At 55.9% G+C, this 12,083-nt stretch overlaps 1 protein-coding gene across 2 annotated transcripts in view; it reads right to left on the bottom strand.

The window, feature by feature from the left end:
• Positions 1-1,788: 1,788 nt before the first annotated feature.
• Positions 1,789-12,083, bottom strand: part of ARRB1 (arrestin, beta 1) — a 43,231-nt gene continuing 32,936 nt past the window's right edge. Inside the window, exons 9-16 of one of the 2 annotated variants that reach the window (XM_015557500.1) lie at positions 11,620-11,704; positions 11,121-11,193; positions 9,934-10,071; positions 9,244-9,327; positions 7,807-7,830; positions 5,835-5,905; positions 4,948-4,999; positions 1,789-3,688 (exon numbers count right to left, since the gene is read on the bottom strand). In XM_015557500.1, coding sequence (XP_015412986.1) covers positions 3,577-3,688; positions 4,948-4,999; positions 5,835-5,905; positions 7,807-7,830; positions 9,244-9,327; positions 9,934-10,071; positions 11,121-11,193; positions 11,620-11,704 — 639 coding nt within the window. In that variant the 3' untranslated portion in view covers positions 1,789-3,576. The remainder of the gene's footprint in view (positions 3,689-4,947; positions 5,000-5,834; positions 5,906-7,806; positions 7,831-9,243; positions 9,328-9,933; positions 10,072-11,120; positions 11,194-11,619; positions 11,705-12,083) is intronic. The other variant, XM_015557501.1, reaches the window with a different exon arrangement.

Genomic DNA, 12,083 nt, shown 5'->3' with positions numbered 1-12,083 from the left:
AATGCTGAGTCCAGCGGACCCTCTGCCTGGGGATTTTCACTCAGAGCCATGGTCTTCCTTCCGGCCTAGACTGCAACCTAAATGCCACCCGCATGGCCTACTGGGAAGCCCCTGTGTGGCACTACCTGGTCAGCACAGGCCCCAAAAGTGTGCACAGAAAGAACGGACACTGTGGGCTGGTCATTTCATGACTCAGATGCAGGGGACTCGGTCATGTTTGGGCTGCAGGGGGAGTGGAGCCGACCAGAAGCGTGGAAAGATGATGTGGGCCCTTCTCTCAGGACGAGGCCAGAGGAAACACTGGTCTGAGAGTCCCCTGAGCTGCAGCATATGACTATGCAGGTGGGCACCAGCCCAGGGGCAGGTAGGGCTAAACTCCAGCCTGTGCACCAGTCACAAAACTGTACATTCTCACCTGGGCTGAGGCCCCCTAGAAGGGGCACCATGTCTAATTCACATCAAGGCACTAAATGGACTAGCAGCAGCCATGGAGCTCTGAATACAACGGCCCCGTTCCTCCCCCATGACTTTCCCCTGACCAGGAGCTCCCTGAGGAAAGGATCTCCAGTGCTCAGCACAGAGCAATGAAGTTATCAGCCAAGGATGGTTAAGACAAATTCCAATGAACTTGACCACTGCCCTTCTGCAGTCCTGCACCCAAACAGTGAAAAGCTAGGTGGGGCTATGATGCTTCCTGCAGCTGGAGAAATTTCAGGTAAACACTGGGGTAAACACAAACGGGTGAGTGAGATGTTGGGGTAGAAGCTCAAGAAACCAGTGGCAAGTCTTTTGTGCGCACAGGTTAGAGATGGAGGGGAAGGTGTGTCGGGAGTGATTATCCCAAATCCTAATGCAGTGGTCCTCAACCTTCCTAATGCCGCGACCCTTTAATACAGCTCCTCATGTTGTGGTGACCCACAATTTCATTGTTACAAATTGAACATAATTAAAAGCATAGTGATTAATCACAAAAACAATATGTAATTATATATGTGTTTGCCAATGGTCTTAGGCGACCCCTGTGAAAGGGTCATTCGACCCCCAAAGGGGTCGCGACCCACAGGTTGAGAACCGCTGTCCTAAAGGGTCTTATGCCAACTCCAAAGATTCCAGAGGAAGACGCTGGAGACCATAGGCTTGTGGTGTGTTGTCCCAGCATCTCACCAGCGCTACAGCTGCCCAGGGAGGTGCATACAGCCCGGCAAGCTCTGGTAGGGGCTTGATGCCTACGGCCCCTGCAGCTAGGACCCAGGATCTGGCCAGGGGGTGTGACTGCCCTGAGCTGACTTGATCCTCACCTGGGGAGGGGTCCCTAGGGTTGAATCTTCATGAGATTCAGAAGTGAAGGGCTAGTACAGTGCCAAGCATGGGAACGGGGTAATCTCATCATGGTAAATGGTTGCCCAGTCCACCCCAGGGGGCACTGGATGGAAAAGGATTGAGATTCAACTTATATCATAAAATGTTGCTATCTCCTTTCAGACAAGTATGGGATAGAAACAGAAGGAAGCAGGGTAGGACCCAGGGTCTGGCCAGGGGGTGTGACTGCCCTGAGCTGACTTGATCCTCACCTGGGGAGGGGTCCCTAGGATTGAATCTTCATGAGATTCAGAAGTGAAGGGCTAGTACAGTGCCAAGCATGGGAACGGGGTAATCTCATCACGGTAAATGGTTGCCCAGTCCACCCCTGAGGGCACTGGATGGAAAGGATTGAGATTCAACTTATATCATAAAATTCTGCTGTCTCCTTTCAGACAAGTCTGGGACAGAAACAGAAGGAAGCAGGAATTGAGGAGAGAGCATCTTGCTCCATAAATCAATGTACTTGCTAGGGTTTGAGGTAAACCTCAGGTATCGGCATTCACAGGGGCTGTGAGTTACTGGAAGTCCTATCACAAGCTCTCCTCCCGCCACCCCCACAAGGCTCAGCAAATACAAGCTCTGTCCTTTTGTAATAATCGGGCCCCAGGGCTGAGCAGCTCATGCTAGCTATGGCCACACCTTGACATCAGGCAACCCTCCAGAGGCCCAGGAAGGGCCCTGCCCAGGCCTGGGGTGGGGAAGTGGGAGCTCTCCAAGATCCTGCCACCTTGGGGGTCTAATGAGTCCCCTGAGGAGGCAGCCAGAACAGGGTCAGGGGCTCTGGCTCCACCCACTGAGCCAGAAACTACAATGTTCACAAATTCTTAGGAGGCCAGAGCTGGGAGGACCCTTTGTGATCATGGGTCAAACCCCATGGTTTTCCAGGTGAAGAACTGAGGTCCGGAAAGGGAAAGACACTTGCCCAAGGTCACACAGTAAGTGAGCAGCAAAGGCCAGACAACAGAGACCTTTGAACACTTTCTACCTCATTATTTGCCTGTCCTGTTGCCCTGGAAACACCCCAGGTCTCCATCACACCAGCCAATGGGTACTGGGCCCCCATGACACTGCAGGGGCAGAGGGGGGCAGGGGGAGGGATCATCAACTCCCCATGGAAACAAAAGGTTCCTTGCTATGCAGCAGCCCCTCCCTTTTAGGTGAGGGCACCCCGATGGACCCTGCCCCTTTCTGGGGAAGGACCCCTTTTGCCTGTGGGTATGGTGGCCACAGGTGCTGCCTCCCAGCCTATAGGCCCAGCCCAGCCCAGCCCTGAAGAACTGCAAGGTGGAGGCAGGAGGACACCGGTGTTCCCTGCCAGGCTTGCTTCCCATGGCATCGCCAGTCACAGGTCCCCAAAGAAAGGAAACAGGACAGATTCACCCCTTTCTGCCCCTGCACCTATCTCTCAGAGCCACCCTTCAGGAAATCTCTGTAGCTTCCACTCACTCTGCCTGGAGCAGGGGCAGGGGGGTGCTTTCTGAAGACCCCTCCTTTTCTCTCTCTATGTGCATATTTCTAGGAAGGACACACACGTAAGATACAGGGTAGCTAGGAGGTTATATCCTGACAATACTGAAATAGACTACAGCTGGCCTTAGACTAGCTAACTGCTGGTAAGAAGTCGGTCCAGTTGCTCTTGTCCACTCCTGGGGTCTACACTAAGGTCACTGTCAGACACAGAGGGACAGGGGGAGGAGGGGGGAGGTGTTTAGTGGGTCAGCACTGCAAAAAGGCATTGAGCATTCTATCCAGTCTGTCTACCCGGCCAGAAGAGCATGGCCTTCACCATGGGCATCTTTTAGCTGCCAGACTGTGTTAACCACCTGGGACTGTGGGCATTCCCGCACACATCTGGACCCCTCAACCCCACCCTTCCAAGTCCTGTGTCCTACCGTCCCCCCCACCCCACCCCGCTCCCCATCCCAAGTGAAATTCCAAGGCCAGAGCCATGGTGGCCTTTCTGGGGGTCAGCAGGGAGAGGATGGAGAGGTGACTGCAGTGACAGGGTTATGGTGGTGCACGCGGCCCTGTTGGCGTGGAGATGCGGGGCCCATCCTGAGGCCAGAGGTTCACCACCACAACCTGGAAGACCACTGGGCCCCTGGTAGAAACTGGAAGAACAAAGGGGAGGGGGCACCAGAACAGGAAGAAGACAGGAAGCAGCCTAGTGCAGGAGGGCGGACCTGGGGCTGCCCGGCGGCGGCCGGCCCCGGTCTATCTGTCGTTGAGCTGTGGAGAGCCAGTACCATCCTCCTCCTCCTCCTTGTCGTCCTTCATGCCTTTCAGTCTCTGCCGGGCAAAGTCCTCAAACACAATGTCGTCGTCGCTGGTGGGAAAGACAAGGGAAACGGGGAGGTGTTTGCAGGGCAGGGAGCGTAGGCGTCCTCAGAGGGGTCAGAGGGCCAGCACGCCGGTGGGACTTAGACCCTGAGCCGGCGGGCTGACCGCGGGCAGAACGGCCTGCCAGGCTGACACACCTGGCCACACCTGGCCTCCAGCCAGTTGTGGAAATCCCGGAGGAAGGCGTACGTTTGCCTTTCATGCCTACGGGCTGAAAAGTGACCGGCTCTTGAGGCACGGGGGGGCGGGTGTAGCTGGGCTGGGACCAGAGGAAGCACTCACTCCCACCGTGAGGCCAGGCCACCAGCAGGTCCCCAGCACACTCTGGGTTCCCCAAGAACAGGCCCAAGGAACCCCCCCACCCCAAAGAATTCCCTCAGGAAGCCTTTTGGTTTCTGCACAGGAAGGAGCAGCTTGACTTACTGGGAGAGAAAACCGCGAAGGCCCTTTCTCCAGGAAAGTGCCTGCTCACATTCTACCCCGAGAGGTCTTGGAGAGGAGGGGTTTTGGGGGTAGAAAATCTAAACAGGGGGGCAGAGGAAGGGTGGGTGGAGAAAGGGGGTGCCCGAGTGGGTTTTAGGACTAAGCACTGCTTCCAACAATGAGTTCCCTTCTACTATGAAACATGTCCCCTTAGGCCCACCCGAGTCCTCTGTCCCCCAGGATCCAGCCAGCAGTGTGGGGTGTTCGCCTGGGGTGACTTGAAATCCCACATCCCAAATATCTCCTGGGAGACAAGGGGAGGAGCGGATTTGGAGCTGGAACGAGGTGGTTCCTGATGCTGGCCCAGGTCCTCCCCCGCTGGCAACTGTCCGGTGAGCCGGTGGCCTTTGGCCGCAGGGAAATCCACATCAGGCCTCAGGAGTCAGAAGCAGTAAGAACCTCCCCCACCTCATAGCCTGATGTCACTGGTCGCGCGTGGGTGGGACATGAGAGCCTCAGCCCAGGGCCATGAACCAGCCCTGTGTGAGCCAAGCAGGTGCTGTGGACAGACGGATGGACATGCAAAGGATGAGGGAAGAAGACAAACCGCTGAGGCAGGAGGAAGAGGAACAGGCATGGAGGGTCCTTCAAGTCACATGCAGGCAAGCGGCTTGCTCAAGAGGCAGCAGAGGTGGCTCTCAGCAGAGGGGGTTAGCCCAGCTGCTCCTCAGGGGTTAATTAGCATATATGCAAATGACCTGTTGCCCCACCCACCACCCAACCTCCTGCTCCCCAGGCATCTGCAGGCAAGGTTTGGCTTACTTTGTGTCAAGTTCTATGAGGTTGGTATCTACTGGCGCCTCGTTCTCTGGAACTAAACACAGGATGGGCAGGCACCCATGGGTTACTGTGAGTGGGTGTGGGGCACAGGTCCCCGCCCCAGAACACCCAAGCTCAGATGAGGAGGATAATGGAAGAAGGGAGCGGGGAAGGAAGGCTGGTCCCTGGTCTCAGAAATACGCCAAAACTTCCTAGAGGCAGACTAGAGGCTCAGGGTGGGTCCCAGAGGCCCCCTGCAGCCCCAGGAGAAGGAAAAGCCTCCGGACCCTGCTCCTACGGGCTTATTTCCAATGTGACGGAGGTTCATTTCCTCCAGGCGTCCCTTTCACCTACTCTAAAACAGCCGTTTTCCTCACATTTCACATCTCTGAATTTGGGGTGTTTTTATAATCAACAGCATTGCATGTTCTCATTGTGGGAACATTCTTCTTTCTTCGTGGTACATACTGGTACTATGTCTGTCTCTTTTGGCTGAAATAGTCTTCATGAAGTAGGACCAATCTGGAATCTCTTGGACAAATTATGGGAATGGTGTCCAGGGGCCGCCTTACCCATGGAGCCTTCTCTCCTACATCTGGATGCAAGATGAGGGTTCCAAGCATGGCCAGTGGCCCCCTCTACTCCCAGCCTACACCCCCTTCACCCCCCCCCCCGCCCATAGAGAGCAGAGCCAGACCCCTCTGTCTCCTGGGGGGTTAAATGTAAATAGGAGTGTGGGCCTCACAAAAGATCCTGGGGAGCTGGGGAAGAGGGGTGACCCTGGGCTAAAGGCTGAGGAAAGTGGGGTGATGGGGAAACATGGCAGCTGATGGAGAAAGGGGTCGGCTATCTGGGAACCCCCACCCCAGTGACGCACAGATCCTGCTCACCTTCCCGATGTGGGGGCTCCTCTTTGGGCTTGGGGTGCATTAGGGTGAAGGGCAGTTCCACGGACACATCACTGAAACAGAGACCCAGACCCGGTGAGCCCCGAGCCCAGTCTTTGGTTGTGAGACTCAACGCTGTCAGTTTGAGGGCAGGGGAGGGTTTTATGGCCAGAAGAGGTAGCTCTGGGCTGAGAGCTAGGAAATCTGGCCTCAGACCCTGGTTCTCTGAGCCTCAGTCTCTCTGGAAGTTGAACTGGGAGGCCTCTTCTCCTGGCTCCAGAAGGAATGGAAACCTCCCCTTCCCTGAGAAGGGTCCCTGGATGCCCACGAGCTGGGCGGAGACACAGGGGTGGGAAGAGGATGGCTGAGGACGGTGTGTGCATCTTGGTCACTGGTGGTTCCAGAGGTGGCAAGGGGTCCTGCTAACCTCAAGTCACCACAGCCATCTTGACTCCGCCCTTCCCAACTTCCTGGTTGGAACTCCCCTGACCCTCACTCCGTCCCACCTCTCAACATCTCCAGGAGGCTCCACTGAAAGTGCTCAGGTGGCCCTCACCCCCTGAGACTCTTCCTCTCAGCTTGGGGGTCGGGGGTCGGGGGGGTCACCTAGGAGGCCCTGCCAACTGTGAGGGCTGCCAGGCACATCTCATCTCACTGACCTTGCTGCCCAGGGCCCTGCTCAGAGGGAGAAGGGACAGGGAGACAGAGGGGACAGACGGCCAGAAAGGTCTGTTCCGCCAGCCCCACCACTCAGTTGGCAGCACTTTACACCTTTAAGTCTCACTGAGCTCATCTGGAAAACGGGACAGCAACACCTAAGTTCCAGAACCACTAGAACTCCCAGAGGATGGTGCAGGTAGAAGGCTCGGTTACACAGTGAAGTGTGCGCCTGTCCAAATCATGACTTCCCCTCAGTAAGAACATGGAGGTTTCATAAGGCCGTTGACACAATGTGGCTCTCATGCCCGGCTGGCATGGCTCAGTGGTTGAACGTCAACCTATGAACTGGAAGGTCACGGTTGATTCCCAGTCAGGGCACATGCCTGGGCTGCAGGTTCAATCCCCAGTGTGGGGCGTGCAGGAGGCAGCCAATCAATGATTCTCTCTCATCATTGATGTTTCTATCTCTTTCTCCCTCTCCCTCCCCTCTCTGAAATCGATAAAAATATTTTTAAATAAATATATTGGCTTCCTCTCTCTCTCTCTCTCTCTCTCTCTCTCTCCTTCCAAAGGAGATTGCTTTCCCAGGTGCACTTGGGATATCTCGGAATGGAAGCTGGTGGAAGACCGAGTCGGCAGCCTTCACTAAAGCCGTATAGGACACAGATGAAGATTCCGGACCTTAACCTCCCACCTGACCCTGAGTGATCGAGGGCAGGGGGTGCGATGACCCCTCTCTGGAACCTCAGCACCCAGCACGAGGCGGGGCACGAGGCTGGGTTCGGAAATCTTGCCTGAAATGCATTGAACTGAACTGAACTGAATTGAACTTCACTTCGGCAAAAAATGGACTGATTTCTTGGGGCGGGGAATACTGCCATCTTGTGGCAGAAGGAGGCAAAACCACTGCGTTTCTGGAAGGTTAGTGGACCCGGCTGGTGACCAGGGAGTCTTGTCCACAGAAGCCGATCTCCACAGGCCCTCTCCTTAGCCACTCGGCCAGCAGTTTCTCCTGAGTGCAGGAGTTTGAAAGCCACGACGTGGGCGTCTCCTCACAGCATCCTATCATTCAGACTAATGGGGGCTACTCCCTCCCTCGGTAAAGCCGGCCTTGCCGTCTGCAAAGGCCCTGGTCACTTGGGCGTAATGCAAGGGCAGCGAGAGGTTTTCAAAGGAAGGACCGCACCCCCTGGGCTCCCGGGAGAGGGCTCCAGTCCCAGTGCAGGCCTGGGCCCGGCGGCTGGAAGATTCCTTCCGACCGCGTGCCCTGCCGTTCTGAAAGGTGGGTCAGTCAGGTCCAAGGGAGGGGCTTTACCTGGACGCAAGGTCTCCCAACAGGCTGGGTGGGTCAGAGGAGGCGGGAGGAGTGGTCAGGAGAGAGTTCAGAGGAAGAAAACAGAAAGCATGTTCATTCACCACCTCTGCTGCCCGTCCGTAGAGAAGACCCTGGGACACACTCCCACCCACCCCTGCGTGGCTGTGGCTGCTCTTTCGGGGACACACGGACGGCACTCGCCCTTCCCTGGGGGCTGAGATGTGGTCACGCTCAGCCACACCCCCTACAAGGCCTTGCTGAGCCCCAGGATCCATGTCTGCAGCAGAGACATGAAAATTAACCAGAGTTGCCTCTCCTGGGAGGCCTCTCCAGTGAAGGAAGCATTTGGGGTTCACCCAGGATTTCTCCGGGAAGCAGCTCGTGGCAGCCCGGGTCCGGCAAGAGTCACAGGACGCGGGACCTGGGTCTGCGATTCTGAGAGGGTCTGTAATTTGCTGTCAGTGTTACACGCTGCCACCTGCATGAGGCATTGTTCTCATAATCAAGGGGTCGGACATCTAATGTTATTCGCTTTCCATCCTTTTTGTAGAAATGCATGAATTAGAAAAATATCCCTGTGGCAGCTCTCTAAATCCAAATCAGAAACCTCGGTTTATAACCGCACGCAGGTCCAACATGTGGGGGGAGGTAGTTCCTTCTGAGCGTCCCCTGCCCCAGACTGTGCTCCAGGGCGGGGAGTACGTCTGGCCCACGGCCATGACCCCACCCCTTCCACCCCCATGATCAGAGCTTAGGCGGGAGACGGCAGGACATGTTTGGGGAACTGTTTGGGCTTCCGTTTCTCCATCTGTAAAATGGGACGTCAGAACACCCCAATCCAGCTGTGGGAGTCTTGGCCCCTTTTGCCATTTCCCCAGCAGATCAGCATGGGCATGAGTGGGGGTGGGTGCTGTGCCCTCAGGTAGGATGAGAGGCATAGAACCCCCTGGATACCCACAGCATAGACTCTGGGAAGCCTCCCCCTTCCCATGAGCATGGGGTTGGGGGGGGGGATAGGAGAGAGTGGGGGGAGAGAAGGAGGGCTAGATGGGAGGGGCAAGGAAGGGGCTGGAGGCCTCTGAAGCAAGAGTCAGGGGTGGACACAGACAACAGGGGGGCGAGGGCATGAGTGGGGGGTAGGGGGTAACGTGGGGATAAGGACACATGTAATAACTTAAATAATAAAAAAAATTTTTAAATAAGAAATGCTAAATAAAATCAGAAGTTGAGCTATTTATAAAAAAAAAAGAGAGTCAGTGGGCAGGGGAGAGAGAAGGGGAGCAGGAAGGGAGAGGGAGCAGGAAGCCCTGAAGCATGGTTCGCCCTCACAGGGGATGCAGCTACAAAGTCCAGCGAACAGGCAGGACTGACAGGCAGCAGCTGCAGGGGTCAGGGCACGCCCTCTGCACCAGGGGTCCAGGCGGAAGGAGCACTCACCCGCCCCGGGACACCACCAGCTTCACTTTCACTTTGTAGGAAACAATGATGCCCAGGATCTCTCTGTTGGCTCCTTCCCTCAACCTGCAAGGCAACACAGGGAAGCGGGTTCAGGGGCGTCACTGGGCGGGCAAGACAGAGGGGGGCGGGGGGAGCCACCTGTCCCTCTTCTGGGCCACTCAGCCGCCAGGAGCATACGCAGCAAAGTGTGAGAATGGTGAGCTCTGCCTGGGGGTGTGGGAGCTTGGAACCCCTGCCTTTGAGGAGCACCCCCACACCTGCCCTCAGCCCTCCAGCCTTCCCAACTCCTCCTGATTCAGCCTCTCTTGCTGGGAGAGCTACTCCCTCCCTTGCAGCCTCAGGGACAAACCCCATAGACTGAAGGCACTAGGCTAGGGTTTGCGGCCCTTTGCAGGAGCCTCCCCAGGACGCTCTCCCCCAGGCAAGAGCGCAGCCCTCTCGGCCTTGGTTGAAGGCCCATCCTGCTCTCTGGGTCACTCCTGGATGGGGGGCGGGGGGAGCAGAGGGGCAGCTTCCCTGGCAGCTTAAGCTCCCAAGGATGGTCCCTGGGCCACGCTTGGGAAGAGGTTAACCCAGGCCTGGTGCTGGCACAGGTGGGGCCAAGGCGGGTGTGGGCCCCCTGGTCTGGGGGCGCATTTCAGAGCCTGGAGCTAGGGGGCCGGTCCTCACAGGGTGCTGGAGGCCAGGTTCGTGTCTTCGTGCTTGAGCTTCCCGTCCAGGGCGAGGCCCCTCTTCTCCCGATTGTTGGCCAGGAAGGGGGTGAGCGTGTAGACCTTGCAGAAGGTTGAGCTGGGTGCCACTGTGTCACTGGGAAGGAGGGAGGCAGGTGTAGGAATGTCCCCCAGAGCCAACCCCAGCCCAGCCGGGATGTCTCCGAGACCACAGAGTAACGTCTTAAAAATGTTTTGGTAGCTGACTGCTACCAAACTGACTGCTACCAAACATACTGACTGCTATTACATGTAAATAAACACACACATACAGGAAAAATTAAACGAAATGCAACTACTCAAAAATCTACATGCAGGGTCAGGAGGAAAAAACAGTGTGTCTTCTCATAGGAGCATCTACTTCCTTCAGGTGAGAAAAGAATGTTCCACTTTAGACCTTTCTTCTTTCCTTAGCTGCTAACAAGCTTGGAACAAAGCTCCATGCTCAAGCATAATAGCTCTCCTCAAATCTAGATTTTTTTTTAAATAATTGCTCTCTACCCTCCCACCTTTTACCCAATGAGCTGGATTATTCCTTTACAGACTAGAAAAACTGTGTACCAAGTGCCTTAACCTCTTTACTTTGGCTGTCAGGAAACTCAGAACAAGTATCTCCCTTCAATATGGGATTCAGGTACAATATAATTATGACCACAGTTCCCTTATCGTCATTAGCTCTTGTTTTGTTATTCTAGTTTTTTAAATTTATTTTTTATTGACTTCAGAGAGGAAGGGAAAGGAAAAGAGAGATAGAAACATCAATGATGAGAGAAAATCATTGATTGGCGGCCTCCTGCACGCCCCCCACTGGAGACCGAGCCCACAACCCAGCCATGTGCCCTGACCAGGAATCAAACCGTGATCTCCTGGTTCATAGGTCGATGCTCAACCACTGAGCCACACCAGCTGGCTGTCATTCTAGTTCTAGTGGGTCTTTTCCTTGACTGTAGTATGCATTTTCTTGCAGCTAAATCAAGTGAATGTTTTTTAGAGGTCGGTCAGGCTCATCTACCAGGAGTGGCGAGGAAGTCTGAGGCCCCGCCCTCTGCCAGAGGCCTCTGGACCTGTAAGTGGACCCAGGGTTTCTCTTCCCCACCCAATCCCCACCCAATCCCATTGTCCAAGCCTGGCCTTCCGCTCACTCACTCGGCCTCCTCCATGGCCACCGGGCACTTGTACTGGGCGGTGTTGAAAAGGCAGATGTCTGCATACTGGCGCACTGGGGAGGGAGAGGGAAACGAGGTGGTGTGAGTCCGGGTGCAGCTCCCAGGCATCCTAGGCGCCCCTGAGTTGGGGATGTTCAGCCCCGGGCAATGGCCAGAGTCCACTGGGGGCTTCCACAGGAGACCGTCCCCCTCCCCCACCCAAAGGGCAGCCCAAACAGACCCATTCCCTTCCATTCCCCTCGGGGACAGCTTTGCCCCGGACCCAGGAACCTGAGAGGAGGCGGCTGAAACAGTAAACTCATTCCCTGGCCAACCAGCAGCCTCCGAAGCCTTCCCCTTTGGCTGAGAGCAGCCGTGGGCTCCCCTGCAGCCAGGCGCTATGTACAACGCTGTTCACGAGGGGAGAGCCTTCGCTACCCCTATCCTTGGGAGGAGTGCCCCTTGCCCGCCCCCCCGGGCTGGCCCTCTGCCTGGGGTACCTGAGATCTTGATCTTCTTCACGGTTTTGTTGGTGTTGTTGGTGACATGGACATTGACGCTGATGGGTTCTCCGTGGTAATAGATCTGGGAGGCGTAAGAAGGGAGAGGGGTTGGATGGGAGGACACCAAAGCTCTGGGGGGAGGTGGGTACGGGGGGTGGGGGAGAAGAGGCCTCACACACATCTCCTGGGGCTCCCCAGACCTTGGCCACTCTGACACTGGCCCTAGTTCATCAGCCACTTCCTACTGATGCTAAGCCATCAGGCATGTTAGACTTTCGCTCCCTCCTTTATGGGACCTTGAAAGACAATTACGTTGGAAGGTGATATTCCTGGGCTCCGATCCTGGTTCAGCACCAGAAACAATAACGACAATCAGAACGAGAGCGGTGGACTTGGGCCGGCGGCATGAGCCTCCGCTTACCCCTCTGGGCAATGGGGGAGCTGGACTAGGGGATGGCGTA

This window comes from Myotis davidii, unplaced genomic scaffold, assembly GCF_000327345.1.
Source record: "Myotis davidii unplaced genomic scaffold, ASM32734v1 scaffold169, whole genome shotgun sequence".
Lineage (NCBI taxonomy): Eukaryota > Metazoa > Chordata > Mammalia > Chiroptera > Vespertilionidae > Myotis > Myotis davidii.
Note: the sequence above shows the minus strand (reverse complement) of the source record. Positions and strands in the feature narration are given on the sequence as shown.